The sequence below is a fragment of the Gorilla gorilla genome, chromosome 5, assembly GCF_029281585.2.
Source record: "Gorilla gorilla gorilla isolate KB3781 chromosome 5, NHGRI_mGorGor1-v2.1_pri, whole genome shotgun sequence".
In the NCBI taxonomy this organism is placed as follows: domain Eukaryota; kingdom Metazoa; phylum Chordata; class Mammalia; order Primates; family Hominidae; genus Gorilla; species Gorilla gorilla.
The window spans coordinates 51,799,215-51,822,895 of NC_073229.2; the positions used below are offsets into that span (position 1 = coordinate 51,799,215).

The following is a 23,681-nucleotide window of genomic DNA, read 5'->3' on the forward strand; positions in this document are numbered from 1 at the left end:
CACGGAGCAGCCTTGGCTGGTCCAGTGAGGGGGAGTCTGAGGGCACAGCAGGCTCTGCCAGCCCGGGCCAGATATCTGAGGAGACCTGGCAGGGGCCACATCTGCTCTCAGCCTCCTCTCTGAAGGAGAGGTGACCAGCAGGGACTAGAGGGCCCTACCAGATTCCAGGCAGGGCTGTATCTCCCCTTATCCTGGGGCTCCCTGAGGACAGAGCTGTGTCTCCCCTCAGGTTGGGCTCTCTGAGCCTAAGCCAACACTAGAACCAAACACAGCCCAGAGCTCTTCTCTGTACTCTGAGCTCACCACAGAAAGGAGGGAGGGGCAGAGAGGTGGCCCACATTTACTGGGTGCCTATTTCATGCCAGACCTTACTCTAAGCCTTTTATGCACATTCCTGCATTGAATTCTCAAACGCTATCAGGCAGGTATCATTAACTCATTTGTTTCTTAGCAGCAGAGGCCCAGAGAGGTTAAGAAATTCACCTGGGGTCACACAGCTAGTAGGCGGGAGAACAGCATTAGAACCTAAGTGGTCTGGCCCCAAGCTCACGGCCTCAGCCCTCTGTTAAAGCACCCAGGTAGCCATCCCTAGCAGGTGGAATGGATGCAGAAAATGGAGAGGGGAGGGAAGGAGTGCCCCATAGCAGTAGCTTGTGCTCCAACCTGTGGGTCTCCCTGCCCACATACCCACTCACCAGCACCCACCTCTCTGGATCCCAGGGTGGGGTCAGGCTCGCCTGGGAAGGTCTCCAGCAGGACAGGACCCGTGGCTTTGCCCACACCTGCATGGCTCCCGGTGCCCACCCTGCTGCCACCTGCCCTCACCTGATGTCATCCTCGTTGGCAAAGATGATGACTGCCCTGGCGTTCGAAGTCTCCAGGAGGCGGCGGATGATCTTGTCGAACTCGCCTGCCTTGGGCTCCCGTGGTATCTTCACCGACTGGGCGATGCACACGCCCCCTGCAGGAGGGGCACCAGTTAGTTGGGGTGGGCAGGGGAACCTGAGTCTCCCCACCACTCTCCCAACATACACTCCAGGAGATGGGGGCTGGGTGCTGCCCAGGCTCCCCAGCCTGACTCCCAGCCCTGGGATCCCAGCCTCTGGATATGGGCTGTGCAGTCAGGACAGCTTCAGTGCCAGTCTTGGCTCCACTTACCAGCTGGTGACCCTGGATATGTCACTTAAGTACTCTGAGCCTCAGTTTCCCCATATAGCAGCTAGAAGCAGCACGGCATCATGCTTAGGAGCTAGACTGCCTGGGTTCAAATCTCAGCTCTGCCACTTACTGCTGTGTGACCTTAGGTCGGTTACTGGACCTCTCTGTGATGAACATACATCACCTATAAAGTGGAAATAATGGTATTACCTATTTCATAGAACTGTTATAAAACAAGTGAGGTAATGCATATAAAGACAACATCCAGTACCTAGTGCTTAGTAAATGTTGATTATTTTTATTGTAACCCGCTCACAATGTTTCTTGGAGGGTTAAAGCTGGGAATAGAGCCCACCCTGAGGCATCAGTCCCTGCTACACCCATATCCATGTGCTTCTCAGGGCTCCTGTCCCTGGGCCCCATGCCCATCACCAGGCCCTTGGTAGGAGCAGCGTGCATGGCCACTGGCTGGAACCATCAGGAGAGGGTCAATACTTAATGTTGTCAGGATTCACGACCAGGCTGGGTGGCCATCAGAGACCCTGGGAGCACTTTGTCCCAGCCATCCCCAGCCCCAGATGTGCCTCTCAAGTGCTGGCAGGGGACAGATGTCATTCACGTATTTAAATCTCACCCGACCTCGTGGTACAGAGCATCTGTGGGCCATGCTTGTGTCAGCCACTGCCTTTGACGGATGAGGAAACTGAAGCTCAGAGAAGAGAAGTGGCTTACCCAAAGCCACACAGTTACCTGCCCTACTGGAGTCCAGGAGCTGGAGACCCCCAGAGAATAAGACCCCAGAAGCCCCTGGTGGCAGTCGATGGAAAAGCATGAGGGATTAATCTTGAAGCCAGTCCTGGTATCCAAGGGCTGCCCTCTGGGTCCCACTCAACTCAACACAATGCCTCAAACCAAACACCTAGGCTGGGCACCGCTGGGCTTCCAAATGACCTGGAGGTCCAGGCTGGGGCCACCTGAGCCTTCTACACAGACTTGCCCCATTACATCAGAAAACTCTGGGTGGAGCTGCCAGGGGCTCAGAGTGCAGGGGACACGACTACCACCAGCCCCACAGGGCAGTGCCAGCACCCAGCTCCACTCATGGAGGGGTCCCTACCTGTGGGCAGGGAGATGGCCGCCAGGGAAGGCTGCCCAAAGGCAGTGACACTGGGCTGAGTCCTCAGAGGATGCAAGTGGCCAGGCGGCAGGCATTCTGGAGAGAACAGGGTACGCTCTGGAAGGAGTGGCTGCTCTGTGCCAGGCACCCTGCTGGCCTGGGGCCACAGAACACAACACACACACACGCATGCACACACATGCACATGTGCGCGCACACACACACACACAGCTCCTCAGGTCTCTCCTAAGACACCAAGAAGTCCCAAGTGCTAGAGAAGAGCATGTTTACTAGGAGCTCATGGGGAGGGCGGAGAAGGAGCAAGGTGCTTGGGCAGGACTGGGGCCCCTGTCAGTCTGGGGTCACAGAGGGAGCCAAGGGAGGCAGCCACTGGCTGCACCACTGGCCGGGCCGGCTCTCAGTTCCCAGCTAAACCCTCCATATGGTTTCTTTCCACTTAGAAAGTGGGCCAATTGCGACATTCCTCCCCCCATCTGGGGAGACAGATGGACAGAGGAAGAGGCTGGACTGGGAGGAGAGGGAAGGGAAGGATGAGCCACCTGGCTCCAGGAGCGGGAAGGAAGGCAGGAGAAGGGAGTTAATTGCTCTCAAACAGGGAGAAACTGTTAGGTTAAGTCATATTTCTGAGATCCTCCTCTAAGAGGATCCACGTGATGGTCTTGCCTGGCACCTCAGGGCATATCTTGCAAGCTTCGTTTTGCTGGTGAAGGAAGGATTAGGTGACCACGGCTCAGTCAGCGGGAGTGTGAGTGAGCCACAAGCAACTTGAGATGCAAGTGCAGGCTGAGGAGGGTTTGATATTCTTGCAACTGCAAGAGATTCAGACCGGAAGGGAGTGCGGGGGGCGGGGGTGTGCAGAGCTCCGTAATACTAATGAACATTTATGGAGTGTCCGATGCATGGGAAATGCTATTCTGCAAATTTTATATGGATTCACTCATCTGAGGCCAGTGTAATCACCATATCTCCAATTTATAAATGAAGAAATTGAGGCACAGAGAGGTTAAGTAGCTTCCCCAGGATCACGAAGATAGTCAGGGGAAGAGGTGGGGTTTGAACTTGGGCCATCTGGCTCCAGCGGCCACCTTTCATCCAGTCAGGTAGTGAATGGATAGGATTGTGGAGTTGAGGGGGCTTGTGGGCCCATGGGCATGATGGGGCATGGCGCCCATGCTGGGGTGAGTGCCCACTGGTGTTGCTGCCCCCAGGATGAGAAACCAAGTGCCCATGGGGTCCCTCTGTTTCACAGCCCTACTGTCAGCATGTCCGCTCAGGGGAGTGGGTAAAGGAACTGGCTCACAAGCCAGGCCCTCTCCTGGGATGACACAAGCTCCTGGCAGTGGCACAATCTCTGCCTTAACTGCTCTCTTGGTGCCTGCTGCAGCCAGAGAAGACCAGAGCGGCCCAAGAGGCCACTGAGCACCCCCTGCATGCCTGGCACCATGCGAGGCCCAGTCTCGATGAATCCTCACACATTAGCCGGTGCTAATATCCCCATCTCACAGATGAGGAAACTGAGGCTCAGGTTGCTAACTAGCCTAACCAAGGTCACACAGCCAGTCAGTGGGACTGCAATCCTGGTCTGTGTCCAGAGCCTCCCTGAGGCGGAGAGGCCCCCATTTCCTGCAGCCGCTCCTGGACAGTTCCCTTTCCTTGCAAAGCAATGACTCCGCAGCAGCCACTGAGAATAAAGGGGCAGTGTTTCCTGTGCCGGAGCCTCTTCTGCAGCCTCTGTTGTTTAGGTGGGTTCATGTACATGTGTGCACACACGTGTCCACACACAGTCACAGAATGCACGCACTGGCACAGATCAACATCCACCATCACCACAGCCCACCCTGTGCATTCCAGGCCACGCTGCTACAGACCCAAAGTCACACCAAGCCCACCAGCCATCCCTGTACCCAGCCCCTGGGCCACACGGCTAACACTCCCGCAGACGCCTGCTTCAAACCTCTCCCCTAGGGAGGGGCACACCTCCTCACCCTGTGCCCCAAGTCTCTCTCATTGAATAAAGTAAGAATCCATGGGTCCATACTGAGAGTAGATAGAATCAAATGAAAGCCCACAAAGCCCTCAGGGAACAAGCCTACTCCGTATCTCAGGGCAGAGGCTGGAGCCCTCCACTCCCCAGGCTCCAGGCACAGGACCATACGGGGAGGTGAACACACATGAAGAAGTCTGGGGGTCCCCATGGCCTCCTTGGCTTTCCTGGGTCTCCCTTGGCAAGCCCCTGCCCAGCCTCCTGCCAGGACCCCAGCCACCCAGGCTCCTGACAAACACCCGAATGCCACTTGCCAGCTGCAAGCTCTGCCATCCCGGCCAAGCTGGTGCCTCTGCTCGCCGGCCAGGGGCAGGAAGCCACAGCCACTTGCCAAGAAAATCTGAGCATATCAAGTCCGTAGGGACCTTGGAGACCTCCTGGCCCAAGTTGGATGGAGAGTGAGGAGACAGAGCCCAGAGAGGCCTTGCCCAGGGGCACACAGTAGCAGGGGCAGAGCCACCTTCAGACGAGGCTCTCACCACTGCACTGGGAAGTTTGGGATCCAGGCCAGCCCCTGACTGCTTTCCAGCAGGAACCGCTATCTCTCCCAGCTCTGCGCCTCCTCCCCAGCCCGCCCAGGCTCCACACCTCCCCTCCTCCCTGGGCTGTCCCACCCATCAAAACCGACTTATGCTTGGCCCCATCCCTCGGGGCCCGCCTTTACTACAAGACAGCTGGACACCTGATCAAGGCGTGTCCATTGGAACCCTCTGCAGAACCACACGGCAGTGTCTAGTAAAGCTGAACGTGCCGGCTGCCTCCAAGCCAGTGCTTCCCCGTCCACACTCGTCCCCAGGGAAACCCCGGCACGTGGGCACAGGAGACCCACACAGAGTCGCTCAACACAGCACTGTCTGAAACTGTAAAAAAATGGAAACAACCTAAATGTTTTACAAGAGAAGAATGAATAAACTGTGGTGTGTTTGCCCAATGGGATATTATGGAGTTAAAATGAATAACAGTTCTCATGTGTCAACATGACAAATCCTGAAATCGTAAAACTGACGGACAAAAGCAAGTTGCAGCAGGATTTAGATTTTATGTAAAATCTAAAGACCACATACAATATTTATGAAGACGCGTATATATGTACTATACATATATGAGTGAAGGCTGCATGAGGGCAGGAGATTTTGTCTGTTGTTTTCATCACACTCTTCCCCAGTGCCTAGAACACTGCCTGGCCCATAGTAGGTGCTCTAAAATGTTTGCTGAGTGACTAAACGAGGACAGGAAAGGAACCTGCCACCTTTCAGAATCATGGTTACCTCGAGGGAGAAGAGAGGAACAGGACTGAAGAAGGTTCCGACTCAATCCACGTTTTATTTCTTTAAAAAATAATCAGAATCAAGCAGATGTGGCAACATGGGACTACTCAGCAAATCTGGGCCACAGAACCCCAGCTGGACAAAACTTTTAGATATGGGTGACAGCAAGGGTGCCGCGGTCCTCATGTGGTGCCGCCTGACAGAGAACACAGCAGGGCACACCAGAGCCTCCCTGTGTTCATCTGTGAAATGGGCTGCATAGCCGCAGCTGGCCCAAGGGCTTCCATAGGGAAGCTGCCTGCCTTCCTCCACCTTCCTCCATGCCCACCTGCCTGGGGCTGCCCCTGTCCTCCCAACCATGTGGTTCCTGAAATCCCATCGTCCCATGAGAGCAGGCTCTCACCTGGCCAGCCCTCCGCTGGTGTGAGCTGGAACCGTCACCACCCAGGCTTCAGGCATCCCCACGTGAACATGACATAGACACTTCGTGGATAAAACTTGGTATCAGTTTCCTGTCGTATTTTTCAGTCTCTCCGTCCTTTCCATCTGTGGTCTGGTGACCTTTCCTGGTGGTCTCCAGGCCCAGCTGACATAACTGTGTCAATGTCCACCTCCAGCTGCACTTCCCAAGGTCAGGGTCAGGTCTATGTCCTTTCTTCCTTTCTTCCTCTCTTCCTTCCTCCTTCCTTCGCTCCCTCCCTCCGTCCTTCCCTCCCTCCCTCCGTCCTTCCCTCCCTCCCTCTCTTCCTTCCTTTCTTCCTTCTTTCCTTCCTTCCTTCCTCCATCCCTCCCTCCCTTTCTTCCTCCCTCCCTCTGTCCCTTCCTCCCTTCCTTCCTCTCTCCCTCCTTTCCTCCCTCCCTTTCTTCCTCCCTTCATCCCTTCCTCCCTCCCTTCCTCCTTCCTTCCACTGCCCTGCTCAGTTCCTGGCATAGTCAGTCCCTAAGAAATGATATTGAGTAAGACTCCTTCCTCAGGAGCTCTCAGTCTAGCTGGGGAAGCAAGACCAGAAGGAAAAGCCATCATCCTGAGCAGAAGCACAAGGAGACAGTGCTCCGGGTCAGCCTGAGCATGCAGGTGGCAGAGGAAGGGCCCCCTGGAGCCACACCCCCACTGCACAACCCCTAAGCACCATTCTTCAGCAGCCCACATTTACTGAGCATCTGCAGGCACATCTTCAGGGAAGTACAGGCCCCTCTCACATCACCTGCCTGCCTGCTGCCACCACTTTCCCTTCGTGGAGCCCACAGACGTGTACTGAGCGTCTCCTATGTGCCAGGCATGGCGTGAGACACTGGGATGCAGCCATGCAGAGGACACAGCCCCGGTGCCATGCAGCCTGCGTCCCAGGGTGGGAAGGAACCGTAAACATCCTGGAATCGGTGCAGAGGAGGACAGCAGCAGCATGACGTGCTGGAGGGAGACAGGGGGCTGCATCCCCTCAGCCCACCTGGATTCACCCTGGAGAACAGGGAGGCTTGGGCTGGGCCACGCTGCTGGAGAGGCAGAGGCTGGATCTGAACTCGGGTCTGACTATTCTCTAGGAGCTGCTGCCTTGCCCGAGACCCCAGGAATTGAGAACACTTTGGAACTTGTAAATCCCACTTACCTTCAAGTGAGGTGGGACGTGCTGCTAAATGAATTCACATTTCTGTCCTGCACGACCTGGGGTTGTCTGAGCCTGAGCTGAGCTTAGGTTTATAGGAGGTCTGACCGTGGCAGGACCCTCTGAGCCCCCACTGTGCCTGGGATGCTCTCCTTGCAGCACTTCCCCATCCTCCCTGGCATGGCTCTCCCCACCCCACCTGTCTCAAAAAGTCCTCCCTCCATCCTGCAGGGCCAGCCCTCCAGCAGCCTCCAGATCACCTGCCTTCAAAGACCCACCCCGCACCGCCCCACCACCTGTGGGATGTGCCTATCTCGTGCAGTCAGCCTGGGCGAGCTGAAAGAAAAGGCCTCCTGTAAGAGAAGCCGGCTTGTGCCCTGCCTCACCCACTCCCTGCTGTGGGGAGACAGTCAGGGGTCCCCCAGGCTGTCACCTTGGACACTGGGCTCCAGACAAGGAAGGAGAAAAATCCTCCTCCAGACCCCTGAGCCAGCTCCCTCTGGTCTCCAGGCCCGGCCTCTCGGGGCCCAGCCAGCTGGTCCTGAGGCCAGCAGAGACATAGGCACATCCTCGCTTTCTCCTTTCCTTTAAAAAGAATTTTTTTTTTAAATTTAAAAAGAGAGGAAAATAATGAAAAGACAAACCCTAGGAATTCAAGTGGAAAAATCTACCTCATGGCAAAATGTGAAGGCAGCAATTTCCAGTGGGGTAGGGGGTGGGGAGTTATACACAGGGACAGGGGCAGGAGAGCAGGTCCCCCCGGCTCCCACAGGGGAGGACAGAGGGGAGGACAGGGGCTGGAAGCTACCCCTGGACCCTCATGGGCGTATACACACACACACACACACACACACACACACACACACACACACATGCACACACATGGCTCCTTCCTTCTGACTTCCAAAGCCAGGCCCTTCCCCAAAACAGCTCTCAGGAAGGGGACCAGAAATAGCTGCTCAGAGGGCTTGGTGACTGGTGACTGCTACTTTTATTTTCAGCTGGGAGCGAAGCCTGAATGTAAATAATGGAGCCCAGGCAGCAGTGTTGTGGCCAGAGGGGGTTTCAAGGTAAGAACGACACCAGGCCCCAGCAAAGGCCCTCCGCATGCGGCTGCTCCAGAGTGAGCTGGGTGCGGGACACACGAGGGCTGGGCTGGCTCCAGCTGGATCTGGGACTGCACAGAGGGCCAGGCCTGGTTCCCGTCACCTGTCACCCCTGCCCCATCTGCTCCTGCGTGTGACCCCGCTCCCCAGCTCATCAGTCTCCAGCCCCTCAACACACTCCCGGCTTTACAACCCTTGGCAGCCCCCAGTGCGTGTGTGTGTGACCCTAAGCGCCTGCCTCTTCTCCCAGGAGGGTCTCCCTGATGCACCCAGTGAATTTGGGTTTACTGCAACATCCAGGACTGCCCCGGTCCCCACCAGGATCCACCCATCTGGCCACATCTGTGCCCCCAACAGGCCTCTGCACATGCTGCTCCCTCTGCCAGGAGCACCCCCACCTCAGCTGCTCAGCCACCCTCTAGCTCCCCACCCGGTTCTTCCCTGGCTGGACTGCATTTATCTCCCTGGGGTCTTTCTGCCTGGGGCCTTACAGAGCCCAGGACACGTGCGGGGCCTGCCCAGGACAGCGGTAATCCACACTTGCTGGACGAATGGAGAACTGAGTTCCTGACTGACAGGGTTTTGAAGGGACAGCTCGGCAGGAGCTGCCAGCATGGGCGTGAGGGCAGAGGCTCTGTAGGAGTTGGAGGTGAACACCCGCACCTGCTCACACGCTCCCATCCCCTCGGTGACCTCCCCTCTGAGCTGCCACCTCCTTACATGCACAGCCACTGGACACCCCATTTGAGCCTGGCATCTACTTTGCTCTGGTCCACAGTGATACTCCGTGCTCAGCGTCCACACGCGTGGGGTGGGTACCCACGTGCACCTGGACGTCTCCCTCCATCCTGCCTTCTGCTGGGATTTTACTTTCTCCACCAAGACATCAATTCCTTACCATGAGTGCTCAGGAAATCGGCCTGCAAAGGATGAGCAAGTGAAGAAAGGTGCATACTGGCTATGCAAAGGGACTGGGTCACAAGGGCCCTGCCTGAAGACAGGTGACTCAGTTGATAGTTTAAACTCCACCTGATAGGGCTAGTGTGAGGGCCCAGTGTAGTGGTGTTTGTGCAGGTCTGCCCCCTGGAGCCAACACCTCTGGGGAGCGGGTAAGGCCTAGTGGGGTGGGGCTGCTGAGGCAGGAGGGCAGGAGCTTGGAGGACAGGGGCCTCATCACTTAGCCAGGCCAGGACCCAGGACCCAGGGCTGGGGAGGTCTACAGCCGGGTGGGGAGACCAGGGCACCAGGATTATCCAAGGCAGCACACACATCCTTTCCCTCCTGAAGGCTCTCAGCACCCCCACCACACCCCCGCCACACCCCCAGCCACACACACACACACACACACACACACACACACACACACACACATGGCAATGCACACCCTCACAAAATCACATACTACACACCACCACAAGCTCACAAAGTTTCACGGTCACACACGCTTACCAGGGACACAGCTCCCATCACACTTATGGACCCAGTAAGAACCTCGTACAGCCTCATAGCCACAAAGATGGGCACAGGGCCATATGCACACACTGACAGAGTCACAGATCCCATAGTCCCATAGCCACACAGGCTCACCCAGTCATCACACAGCCTCGCACAAACACACACACTACACCCAATCCCATCACGTCCTCCACATACACACCCACAAACCCGGGCAAGCAAGTCATGTAAATCCCCAACCTCACACACATTTGCATCCAGTTATAACTTCAGACAACCCCTAGCCACACACAGACACACACCTATACATCACCACACAGATACACACCACACATACCCACACATCACCACACACATACACACACATCACCACAGAGATACACACCACACACACATATCACACAGATAAACACCACACCACACACACACATCACCACACAGATACACACCACACACATCACACGAATGAACACCACACAGACACACACATCACCACACAGATACACACCACACACACACACATCACCACAGAGATACACACCACAAACACACACACATCACCACACACATACACACCACACATACCCACACATCACCACACAGATACACACCATACACACATCACACAGATAAACACCACACACACACACATCACCACACAGATACACACCATACACACATCACACAGATAAACACACACACACATCACCACACACACAGACCACACACACACACACACATCACCAGAGATACACACCACAAGCACACACATATCACCACATAGATACACACCACACACACACATCACCACATACACACCACACATATACACACCACAGAGATACACACCACAAACACACACATCACCACATAGACATACCACACACACACATCACCACATACACACCACACACATACACACCAGAGAGATACACACCACAAATACACACACAACACAGATACACACCACACACACACCACAGAGATACACACCACAAACACACCCCCACACATCACCACACAGATACACACCACACACACACACATCACCACACAGAAACATACCACACACACATCACCACAGATACACACCACACCCCCACACATCACACAGCTACACACCACACACACATATCACCACCCAGATACACACCACACCCCCACACACCACACAGATACACACCACACAGATAGACACACACCACACAGATACACACCGAAGACACACCCCCAAACATCACCACACAAATACACACCACACACAGACACACACATATCACCACACAGATACATGCCACATACACATATCACCACAGATACACACCACACACACACATTACCACACAAATACACACCACACACACGACCACGCACACACCACACAAACACACATCGCCACACAGATACATACCACACACACACATAATCACCACACAGATACATGCCACACACACATCACCACACAGATACACACCACACACACAATCACCAGATACACACCACACAACCCTACACATGACTACACTACACTACACACCACACACAGACACACACATCACCACAGATACATACCGCACACACGCCCTTACATCATCACACAGATACACAATCACCACACACCACACAGATACACACCACACACACACATCACCACACAGATACCATACACAGAGACACACACCACTACACAGATACACACCACACACACACATCACCACACAGATACCATACACAGACACACACACCACTACACAGATACACGCCACACACAGACACACACATCACCACACAGATACACAGCACACACAGACACACACATATCACCACACAGATACACACCACACACACACTCCCACACATAACCACAAAAATACACACCACACACACACACATCACCACAGATACATGCCACACACACCCATACATCACCACAGATACCACACACAGACACACAATCACCACCCACCACACAGATACACACCACACACAGACACACACATCACCACACAGATACACAGCACACACAGACACACAATCACCACACACCACACAGATACACACCACACACATACACATATCACCACACAGATACACAGCACACACACACAATCACCACACACCACACAGATACACACCACACACAGACACACACATATCACCACACAGATACACAACACACACTCCCACACATCACAAAAATACACACCAGACACATACACATCACCACAGATACACGCCACACACACACCCATACATCACCACAGATACCACACAAAGACACACAATCACCACCCACCACAGATACACACCACACAGACACACATCACCACACAGATACACACCACACACACCCATACATCACCACACAGATACACACCACACACACTCATTCATCAGCACACAGACGCACACCACACACAATCACCACGCACCACACAGATACACACCACGCACACACATCACAACACAGATATAAACCACACACAACCATACATCACCACACAGATATACAGCACACATAGACACACAATCACCACTCACCACACAGATACACACCACACACAGACAGCACCACACAGATACAAACCACACACACAACCATACATCAACACACAGATACACAGCACACACAGACACACAATCACCACACGCCACACAGATGCACACCACACACACAGATACACAGCACACACAGACACACGATCACCACACATCACACAAATACACACCACACACACATCACCACATGGATGCACACCACACACACATCCTTACATCACCACACAGATACACAGCATACATACACACACCCTTACATCACCACACAGATACACAGCACACACACACTCACCACACGCCACACACATACCACCATACAGATACACACCCACACACATCACACAGATACAAACCACACACACCCATCACCAAATACATGCCACACACACACACATCACCACACAGATGTCACACACACACACACACACACATCACCATACAGATACGCACCACACACACATATCACCACAGATATACACACCACACCCACAAAATCACCACACACCACACAGATACACACCACACACAGACACAAACACATCACCACACATATACACACCACACACACCCACACATCACCACACAGATACACACCACACAATCACCACACAGATACACACCACACACACAATCACCACACAGATACATACACACAATCACCACACATATACACACCACACACACCCACACATCATCACACACACACCACACACACATCACCACACAGATACATACAATCACCACACAGATACACACCACACACACGCATCACCACACAGATACATACCACACACACACATCACCACACAGATACACACCACACACACACATCACCACACAGATACACACCACACACACACATCACCACACAGATACACACCACACACACACACCCACACATCACCACACAGACACACACCCACACACCACCACACAAATACACATTACACAAACACCCACACATCACACAAACACACATCACCAAATACATGCCACACACACACATCACCACATAGATACCCCACACACAGACTCACACATCACCACACAGATACACAACACACACACATATCATACAGATACAGACCACACACACACAATCACCACATACACACCACACACACACACATACACCACCACATAGATACACACCACAGACACATCACCACATAGATACACACCATACACACATCTCCACACATTACCATACAAATATATGCCACACACACACCCCCACACATCACCACACAGATACACACCACAGACACATAATCACCACACACCACACAGACATACACATCACCACACAGATACACACCACACACACCCCCATACATCACCACACAGATACACACCATGCACCACACAGATACACACCACACACACCCACACATCACCACACAGATACATACCACACACACACACACAGTCACCACACACCACCACACAGGTACAAACCCACAAATCACCACACAGATACACACCTCACACAGACACATGCACACACATCACCACACACACACCAGACACACACATCGCCACACAGACACACAACCACATCACCACACAGCTACATACCACACACACACCACCACACAGATGCACAACACACACACCCCCCCACATCACCACACAGACACACACACACACACATCAGATACACACCACATGCATGTCACCACACAGATACCACTCACACATCGGATACACACCACACACACGTCACCACACAGATACCACACACACATCCACACATCACCACACAGATACACACCACACACAGACACACACTCACACTTCACCAGATTCACACCCCCACACATCACCACACAGATAACACCGCACACACACATCACTACACACCACACAGACACACCCACACATCACTACACACAGATACACACACAGTCACATACACACCACACACACACACACACACCATCATACCACACACAGAAACACATCCACACATCACCATACACAGTCAGATACGCACCACACACAAATACACATAACCACACACAGAGTCACAGATACACCACACACAGACACAGGTAACCCTGGACAGTCACATATAACAAGCCTGCCTGACCATGGCCAACCCTGCTCCATTAAGCACAAGCAGGCGGTGCCCACCGTGAAGCGTCCACACCCCCACCCTCACACTGCCTGGCGGCTCTCACACAGTCACCGCACGTGAACAAAGCACCCCTCCAGCCCATCTCTTCTTAACTGAGAAATGCCTCCTTGCTGAGTCTCCCCAGTGAATGCCCCAATTAGCCTGAATCCTTTCCCAGGGAGGCCCTGCGAGGCCCTAGCATGCACCAGGGGCTGGCAGAAGCTCACACCCCTCATGCCGCTTGGGGGCCCAGCCACACCTCAGCACCATTAGCACCTCCTCCCTTGGCCTGGTCCTCACTGGCTGGGGTGACCATGGAGGGGCCTATGGTCCAGCAACCGGACGGAGGGGATGGCACGGCTATTCATGGAGCGGCTCTGTGGCCAGCACATTAAGGCAAAGCCCTCCTCTTGCCTCTGAAACCCCACCTTCTGCCACCAGGCTCTCCATTCCTGCCCATCCCTTCCCGTGCCAGGAGAACGGGGCTGGATCTCGAGGTGCAGGGACGCCAATGGGGCAGAAGAGGGGGACACAGACATACGAGAGCCAGACTAGTGTGACATGAGGAAGCGGAGTCTCAGCACAGACAGGGCCATGTCCCATCTCAACCACCTACTGCTTCATGATGAAAGCCACGTTGCCCACTCTCCAACCCTCCATTTCCCTGTCTGTGAAATGGGATGGTATGAACCCTGTCCCCGAGACATAGCAGGGTTGCGGTGAGGATTAGAGCGGATTGCCTGTGGACAGGGTCAGCCCCTAGGGGATATTTTGGGGTGTGGAGGAGGATGCAGGCCTTGGAGGACCCGCCAGGGCAGCTGTGAGGCTCAACATCTCAGAGCTGAGCCCTTCCGCCCCCTACCAGGAGGCTGCTGGGCAGCGCAGGCAGTGTGGCTCAGAGCTGAGCCCTGCCGTCCCCCGCCAGGAGAGGAGGCCGCTGGACGGCGCAGGCAGTGTGGCTCAGAGCTGAGCCCTGCCGTCCCCCGCCAGGAGAGGAGGCCGCTGGATGGCGCAGGCAGTGTGGCTCAGAGCTGAGCCCTGCCGTCCCCCGCCAGGAGAGGAGGCCGCTGGACGGCGCAGGCAGTGTGGCTCACAGCTGCATTATTCATGGCGCTAGGCTCTGAGCAGAGGGAAATTTGCTGAGTGATCGACTTAATATCTCAACACAAACCCACTTAGAGAAAACACCTTTGAAGCGAGAAAGGCGGAAAAATAATAGAAAAGGGAAGCCATGGTGTTTGGAGGCAGATGGTGGCAGGAGGGGCCTGGATGGGGCAGGACACAAAGAGATGGCTGGTTCCTGGCCCCCACCAAAAGCCCCCCAGAGGTCCCTACCCCAGGTCAACCCACCCAGGCCCTACTGTCCCCCACCCTCAGTGGCTGTGCCCAGCATTCACTGATGAGGGAATCCCACCCATTTCTTGGGTTCAGTTCATGAAGGGAAGGGAGTCTGCTCAAGGCTTGCACAGCAGTCAGAGGCCAACCAGGAGCCAGACCCAAGACTGCTGAGTGTGGGACAGGGTCCCTACCGAGGTCATGCCCTGGTCTGACCCGCAGGCAGTGTGGTGGGGCTGTGGCGAGCAGGGCCCTCAGCCTGACTGCATGGCTCTGTCCCCGCCTCAGGCCACGGTCAAGGCCGGGACACTGTGGAGTGTGGCTGAGGATACTGGAGGAGCCACTCACAGGACAAGGCCCCTAAGTTTCTTCCCACCTACCCCAACTCCAGTGACACCCTGGTGGAGGAGGTCATATATCGCTTTCCAGTCCTCTCCTCCGCCTCACTTCACCTCTACCACAGCAGGATCACTTTCTCCAACTCAGCCAGAACGTTCCCCCCTAGACCTTTCCCAGTGCTGGTCCCTCTGCCAGAAATGCCCTTCTCACATCTCTGTCTGCCCAACCCCATCCAGCCCTAGGGCCCCACTTCTCTACCTCTTCCCCCATGAAATATCCCAGCCCTTTCCTGCAGTGGGAGCTCATCGTGCCCGTCTGCTCCTCTCCACTGGCACTTGCCATCCTCCACTTTGTGCTGAGGTCAGTTTTGGAACTGGCCTGCTTCAGGTTCAAATCCCAGCTCTGCCACTTCTTAGCTGTGTGACTTTGGACAAGTTCCTTAATCTCTCTGAGCCTTATCTCCACATAACAAAGTGTGAAGAATAAGCAAGTTAATATGCATAAGGTGCTTAGAACAGTTCCTGGCACATTACTGCTCAGGAAGTGTTTATTATTATTATACTCTTATTGTTGGTTTCCTCCATCAGCCCATGAGCCGCTTCAAGGGCAGACTGTGTCTTTCCCATTTCTAACCACCCCGTTTCCATGCTCAACCGACGATAGCGGAAATGAACCTAGTTTCTGACAATGCTGTCTCCCCAGCCTATTCACCCCAGATACCCTGGGAATGGGAGCCAGCGCTGGGCTAGTGGCAGAGACCCTGTGTTGGGGCAGAGAGAGGCATGGGGAAGATGACCTTGTCAGCTCCACTCCACGGCAGGAGCCGAGGCACAGTCAGGCCAGCAGTTGGGTCTGGCCAGGGTTAGAGGCCAGCAGCTGGGCATGTGGCTTGGCCAGAGAAGAACAGACAGTGCAGGCTGGGATGAAATATTTAGGAGCCCACATCCCTTGGAAGTGGAAACTGAAAAGCAAAATGAAATGCTGATATGTAATTACCCAGGCAGGCCAAGCATGTCTCCCTGCCAGCGGCAGGCTCAGTGCCCCCTCCCACCCACCCCACCGCCACAAGTAGGCATTGGGTAATGAAGTCCCCCTGGACCCTTCTCCTGAGCTAGCCCTTGCCCCTCCTCTTCAGGCCAGGCCAGGAGGAAGGGGTGGCAAAGAGCCCAGCTCTGGCTCCTGCAGCCCACTCCTTTTGGTGGCAGAACAGCAAGAAATACAGGAAACCGGGGGGCTGGGTCAAGCCCCAGCACTGGATATAACCAGACGATCCCTTCACTCCACCGAGCTTCCTCAGCTGGAAAATGGGGCTGCTGGCCCACACCGGGGAGGAGGGACCAAGAAGCTGGATGTGAGAGCTCCGTCAGCTGGCCTTGGTGGAGGGGGTGGTAACAGGATGCCTTCCCAAAGTGAGCACGGCAGCAGGGACCAGACTCACCCAGGGCAGCAGGAGAGGCCTTCTTGAGACACAGGGCTGTGGGGACTCAGGTTGGCGAAGCTGATGGACAGATCCTGGGGGCTGGGGCCCAGAGCCCAGATGTGAGCCTTGAGCTGAAGAAGTCCCCACCCCACCCCAAAAAACCTCCCCAGGCTCTCAGCACTGTTGGGAAAAGGCTTGGAGCCTCAAAGCTTGGGGGCTTGCTTGGCTAGATGGGGGACAGGGTGGGTGGAAGACAGGAACCAGGTAGGGAGGGAAAGGGGATTCCAGGCTTGGATCCTGGGATCAGCCTTGAGTAGAGTCAGGAGAGCCTTGGGGAGCAAGGGCAAGGGGCAGGGCCTCTTCCTGTATGCTGGAGCTGGAGCTGGGGGAGGGGTGGGTAGCCTCTGCAAGTTTTTCTCAACAGACATTTGGAGTGGGACAGCTTTTCACAGTGTGGGACTGTCCCATGTTACAGTGCAAGGGACTAGACGCTCAAGTCATTGTGATAATCCAAAGTGCCCCACATATTTCCCCACGTGTCCCACATGTCCCCAGAGGTAGGGTGCAGCTGTCCAGAGTTGAAAGCTCCTTTCTGATCTAAACCAGAGAGGGGCCAGGATTTGCCCGAGGCTGACCAGCACATGCTGCTCTCACACATTCTGCCCAGGCCCCTCTCAGGCTGGCTCGGGAGCCCCAGATAGCTCAGCGTCCCTGGGGCAGGTCCAGCCGCACCTGGTAGCAGCCAGCTGACCCCTCAGGCCCTAATTCACAGCGCACCTCCACTCCTGTCGACACCATCTTTCCAGACCACAGCCCCACACCTGCCACACAAACCTCAGCCTGCCCAGCCTGGCTCTTACAACTTTCCACCAAAACTCTAGTCCCACCTGGTCACTCCCATCCCTCGCACCTTCAGTGGCTCTCACCTCCCTCAGGGCCAAGTCCAATCCTCAGCCCTGTCCTGAGGCCCTGCAGGACTGACTTCATCCACCCCCAGCCTCCTCTCCCACCCCCAACTCTAACAGCACCTGCAGTTTCCAACATACATCAGAGCCTTTAGTCAGACTCTTTGCTCTGCCTTTGATGTCTGATTCACCTTCCCAGACTCTTTTCTTCAAGTCAGCTCCATCTGTTCTTAAGGATTCAGCTCGGGCCTCCTCCTCCAGGAAGCCTTTATGGGTATCCCCAAGCTCCTCCTCCCCTGGGCACTATAACAATCTCAATGTCTCAATCACTGCACTTAGCACAGTGAATGAAAGTTACTGGAATAGATGCCTCTGTGCCCACCAGCCTCTGACTCCAGCAGTGGCCACTGCTGGGCCCTGGATCCACACACTGCCAGGCACAGAGCAGTCACTGTCACTGACTCAGCAACCTCCAGTGCCAGGAGCTGTCCTAGATTCTGTGAGTACAGCCTGGAATAGGACAGATAAGCCTGCCCTCGTGGAGCTGACATCCATCCATGAAGCCAACAATAGGGATGAAAGAATGAACAAATGAATGAACATGCTAGGTGGTTAATTAATTAACACTTGACCTATTGTCCGGAAGGCTCCTGGACCCATCTCCAGCTCCTGTTCCTCTGCGCTTCCTGTCTTCCCCTACTCTCTCCTGCCCACCTTCTGCTTCTTCTCTGTCTCCCCCCAAATACACTCTCTTCGATCATTGCACAGCCCCTCATGTTCACACAGCGCTCCCAGTAGAGTAACCTTTCTACATGTTGTCTCCTGAGCTCCTTCCAGTCCACCCAGGTCCTAGGTATGATGACCATTTTACAGATAAGGAAACCAAGCCCCACCAGCCAGAGCCCAGTGCTGCGGTCTGCACCTTCCCTCCCTCCACCCCATCTTCTTCCCCACCTCCACCTTTCTATCTCACCCTCCTCTCTGCTTCCTGCCTTCTGGGTTGACCTGACAAGTGGCCTCTGCTCTCTCAGCCTGTTTCTTACCTGTGAAATGGGGTGGGCATGGAGGCTCGGGGAGATGGTCACAGGGCCTCCACTGTCCCCTGTCCCGCACCCCTCCGCAGCCCCTACTGCGTGGCCCTCTGTTCACTCTCCGCCCTCCCTCCCTCCTCTCCTCTTACTTGTCACTTTGTCCTGCTTCCTCTCCTCCCCATATCCCAAGGCCTCCCTGGGGCCCCAAGACGTCTGCAAGAGTCATTAGCTTTCCTTCTGGCTCATTAAAAAGCAGAATTTGCATAGAATATCCATATGATCATTCTGTCTACCGCAAAATGGGGCACAGATATAATGCAGCATGTAAGTGAGGGAGAGAGGAAAGGACAGTTACAACGAGAAGCTGGGAGAGGCCCAGGCGCACCCCCGGGTCTGAGGCCTCAGAGGCAGCCCCTCACTCCCTCCAGTTCTCACTAGGCATTTCTGTTGGCTAATTCCTATCTCTGTAATTCTTACAATAACCAGCAAAGTCGGAATACAGTTGTCCCCATACTACAGGTGGAGAAACCAAGAGCCAGTGAGGAACAGTGGCTCATCCATGGACACAAGGCAAGTCCAGCAGGCCGGGGAAAGCGCTCTCTGCCAGGGCCAGCCCACCCGCCTCACGTCACCTGCTGCTCTTTCGGGAAGGCTGCCCCTCCTTACTCTCAGAAGGGAGGCACGCAGCCAGGACACCCTCCCACCACCCTGAGATAGGACCACCTCCCCTGGAGGTCTCTCCCATCACTGCTCCTTAAGGCAGCCTCCCTTCCCCCACTCCTGCCTGGCCTTCCCATCCCTGCAACAACAGTTTAGCCAGAGACACAAGAGATTTTTGGAGACAACTGCTTCAAACCTCTCGGCCCAGCTTCATCGTTGCATTCAGACCTGCCTTGTCCCAAAAAGAATTTGCAGCAGTGCCCAGAAATAAACATGTATATAGCTAAAAAAGAAACTGGTAACAAAACCAAGGGGAAGAGACTGCACTTCACAGATGAGGCCCCACTCAGCATCCATAAGACTTGCCCAGAAAGGGGCCCTTGGTTGGGCTGGAGCCAACCAGGACTTCCCAGAGCAGCTGACCTTGGGGCAGACTCACCGTCCATGGTATTGAAGCCAGGAGTGCCGTGCCTGGCCCGGCAACCCCTCATCCTCCAGCCCTCTGGCCACAGGCAACCCAGAAGCAAGGCCGGTGGGCCCAGACTTCAAATAAACCCCAAATCTGTCCCTTCTCACCACCCCCACCCTTGGTCCAGGCCATTGTTACCTCTTGCCTGGACTACAGTGGCCTCCACACTGGCCCAGGGCCCCACTCTATTCCCTGCACAACAGCCAGAGGGATCACGACCCTCCTCTGCTCCTGACCCTCCAACGGCTCCCAGCTCACCCAGAACAAAAGCCAAAGTCCCCACAGGCACCCCCAGGGCCCCATGCAATTTGCCCTCCTCCGGCCGTATGTCTCCCTGCCTCACTCATTCTGCCCCTGTCTCCTGGTTATTCTCCAAATGCCGGGCAGGCACCACCTCAGGGCCTTTGCACATGCCAGTTCCCCTGCCTGGGGCCCTCTTCCCACAGATCTCCACCTGGCTAATGCCCTCGCTGCAGCTGGGGATCTGCCAAAAGTCACCCCTGCAGAAAGCCAGGGTGAGGACCGAAAGGCCGTCAACCTTGCAGGGAAGAGTCTCCCCTACTTGCCCCTCTCTGTCCACTTACACTGCTTTGTTCCTCTTCAGAGCAGCATCTTCACAGCTGGTATCTCAAATGATAATTATACAGTGATGTGTTTGCTTATTCACTGGAAGCTCCTCCTGCCCTTTCCCCAAGTGTGAGCCCCACAAGGCCAGGAGCTTCATCTGCTTAGTCCGCGGCCGTACCCCAGTGTCCTGGTCCAATGCCTGGCACATAGTCAGTGCTCAATAAATATTCATTCTGCAGATGAATGAATTACTGTGGAGGAAAGGGATGCAAAGGCTGGAGGGCAGAAGGAAAAAATGGCCACGCCCCTCCTCACCAGCCATACCCCTGGGGCAAGTCTGTGGGATTGGGAGGTCCGGGTCCCACCTTCTGAGTCCCTGAAAGTCCCAGAAGCATAAGGGGAGCCAGCACTAGAGGAGTGGCTGCCAGGGGATTCAGCCCTCCCAGACCACTTTCAGAAAGGGACCCTCACAGCTCATACTTGGTCACGCAGGAGTCACACGTGACTTGAGGGCTCCTGATCCACTTCTCTCTTCTCTCTCTCTCTCTCACACACACACACATACACGCACACATACACATACATATATACACACACACACACACAACCCTTACCATGCCAAGGTCTTCCAAGCCTCAGACCAGGTGGCAAAACCAGGGACCCTTTGAGATTACCCTGTCCCCATCCCTACCTCTTTCCTCCCTAGCCCTAGAACTGCTGGCCTCTGTGGGGCAGGGCCTTCTGAGGCCTGCCCATCTGACAAGCCCACCAATGCTTCCCTGGGGAAGGCCAGATGAAGGGAACCAAATTCCCCACTTAAAAGGAGGACTCAGTCTTCCCACCTTCGAGCTCCAGAGCAAGGGCCAGTTTCGGAGTCATGCAGAACTGGCTACAAAGCCCAGCTCTGCCCTGACAAGCTGGGAGGGCCCGGGCAAGCTCCTGGGAACCCTGGGCTGCAGTCACCTCCTCTAAAGTGGGGACAATGCTCAGGACTTCTGTGCAGGGGCTGAGGCTGGGGCCGGGGAGCAGCATCTGTCATGACAGTTCATGAACATGGCCTCAAAATGTGTGTATTACACACAAGGAGTCTCAGGGGTCTGTACACAGGCCAGGCCAGGCTGGCTGTGTGGCTGGCATGGGAGGCCGAGTCTGTTCAGGCTCAAGGGCTCTGGGAAGAAGGAAGAGGGACCAGGTTGGGGAACATGGAATATCAAGGCAGAAATGTCCGCATGCACCATTCGTGCCCACATACATGAGCTCACTGAGGAAGGCACACAGTCCCTTTTTGGTCTTAGAAATGAAAAACCGGAGGCTCAGGGAGAAGTGAATCATGTACGGCCACACAGTGGTAGAGGGTGGGGCTGAGAGTGGGACGCAGGCTGCTGGACATCCCCGCCCCAGGGCACTTGGTGGGCCCATGTAGGCCTGAGGTGGGAAGCGCTGGGTGGTGAATGTGAGACAAGGAAGGAAACGGTGGGTTCACAGCGTCCCTCCAGGGATGCAGAGAAAAAGGCAGATGGGGCTTATCTCAGCCACATCCCCAAGGAGCTCAGAGTGGGGGACTTGGAGTGCCAGGAACCCCACCCCAGCCAGGAAAGCAGGCAGAAGTCCAGGGTCAGCAAACAGGTGAAGACGCTTTCCTGAAGGTCAAGGCCCAAACCCGAGCTGGGGTGAGCAGGGCCGCAGGCTTCACCACTTGCCCTTTAGCCAGGAGAAGAAACTGGAAGGATCCCTGTCCAATGGGAGCCTGCGGGACAGATCCCTGTCCAATGGGAGCCTGCGGGACAGATCCCTGTCCAATGGGAGCCTGCGGGACAGATCCCTGTCCAATGGGAGCCTGGGGGACAGATCCCTGTGTGCTCTGAGTGAAGAGGCTCAGTAAGGAGGAGAAAGAAACAACAGAAGAAAATGAGCTTGAAGAAATGGGATTCCAGTTTAGAGATTTGTCAAAAACATCAAAATAAATAAATAAATAAATAAAGAGGCCAGAGAAGTTAGGGGGCAGACCGCTGTGGAAGTAGCTACTCTGTGGGCTCCCCACTGGGCCCAAGAACAAGACACACAGGAAGCCAGAGACCAACTGTGGTGCTTGACCCTCCATGTGGCAAAGTGAGACAGGAAAGCCACGAGAAGTCAGTGAGGGATGTGAAGACCTGTGTCGTGGGGGACTCGGAGGTCCCCTGATGTGTTGGCTGCATGCTGTTGATAAAGCCGAGGCTCAGAGAGGGAAGGTTACCAGCCTGAAGTCACACAGCCACCCAGGGACAAAAGCCAGGACCAGAACTCAGCCCGCCTCCCAGCCCAGGGCCCCCTGCCCTGCTCCTATTCTCAGTTAAGAAGGAAAACAACTAATGCCTTTGAGAGCACCAGTGCTCGGTGCAGTGCCTGGCCCACCCGGCAAGCGCCTTATAGGTATTCACGCATTTAACCTCACAACAAGCTGTAAGTGAAGGACTATTACTATCCCTGTTTGACAAAGGTGGAAACTGAGGCACAGGGCCCCT

The 23,681-nt window shown here is 54.9% G+C and overlaps 1 protein-coding gene across 12 annotated transcripts in view; it reads right to left on the bottom strand.

The window, feature by feature from the left end:
• The window catches only part of GRM4 (glutamate metabotropic receptor 4), a 126,004-nt gene that overhangs the window by 39,029 nt on the left and 63,294 nt on the right, over nucleotides 1–23,681 (bottom strand). For 7 of the 12 annotated variants that reach the window (XM_055390208.2, XM_019029570.4, XM_055390209.1 and 4 more), the window contains one exon: nucleotides 826–961. In XM_055390208.2, the coding sequence (XP_055246183.1) occupies nucleotides 826–961 (136 nt within the window). Of the gene's footprint in view, nucleotides 1–825; nucleotides 962–2,275; nucleotides 2,372–23,681 lie in introns of all 12 variants that reach the window. The other 5 variants (XM_055390206.2, XM_019029566.3, XM_055390205.2 and 2 more) reach the window with 1 other exon arrangement.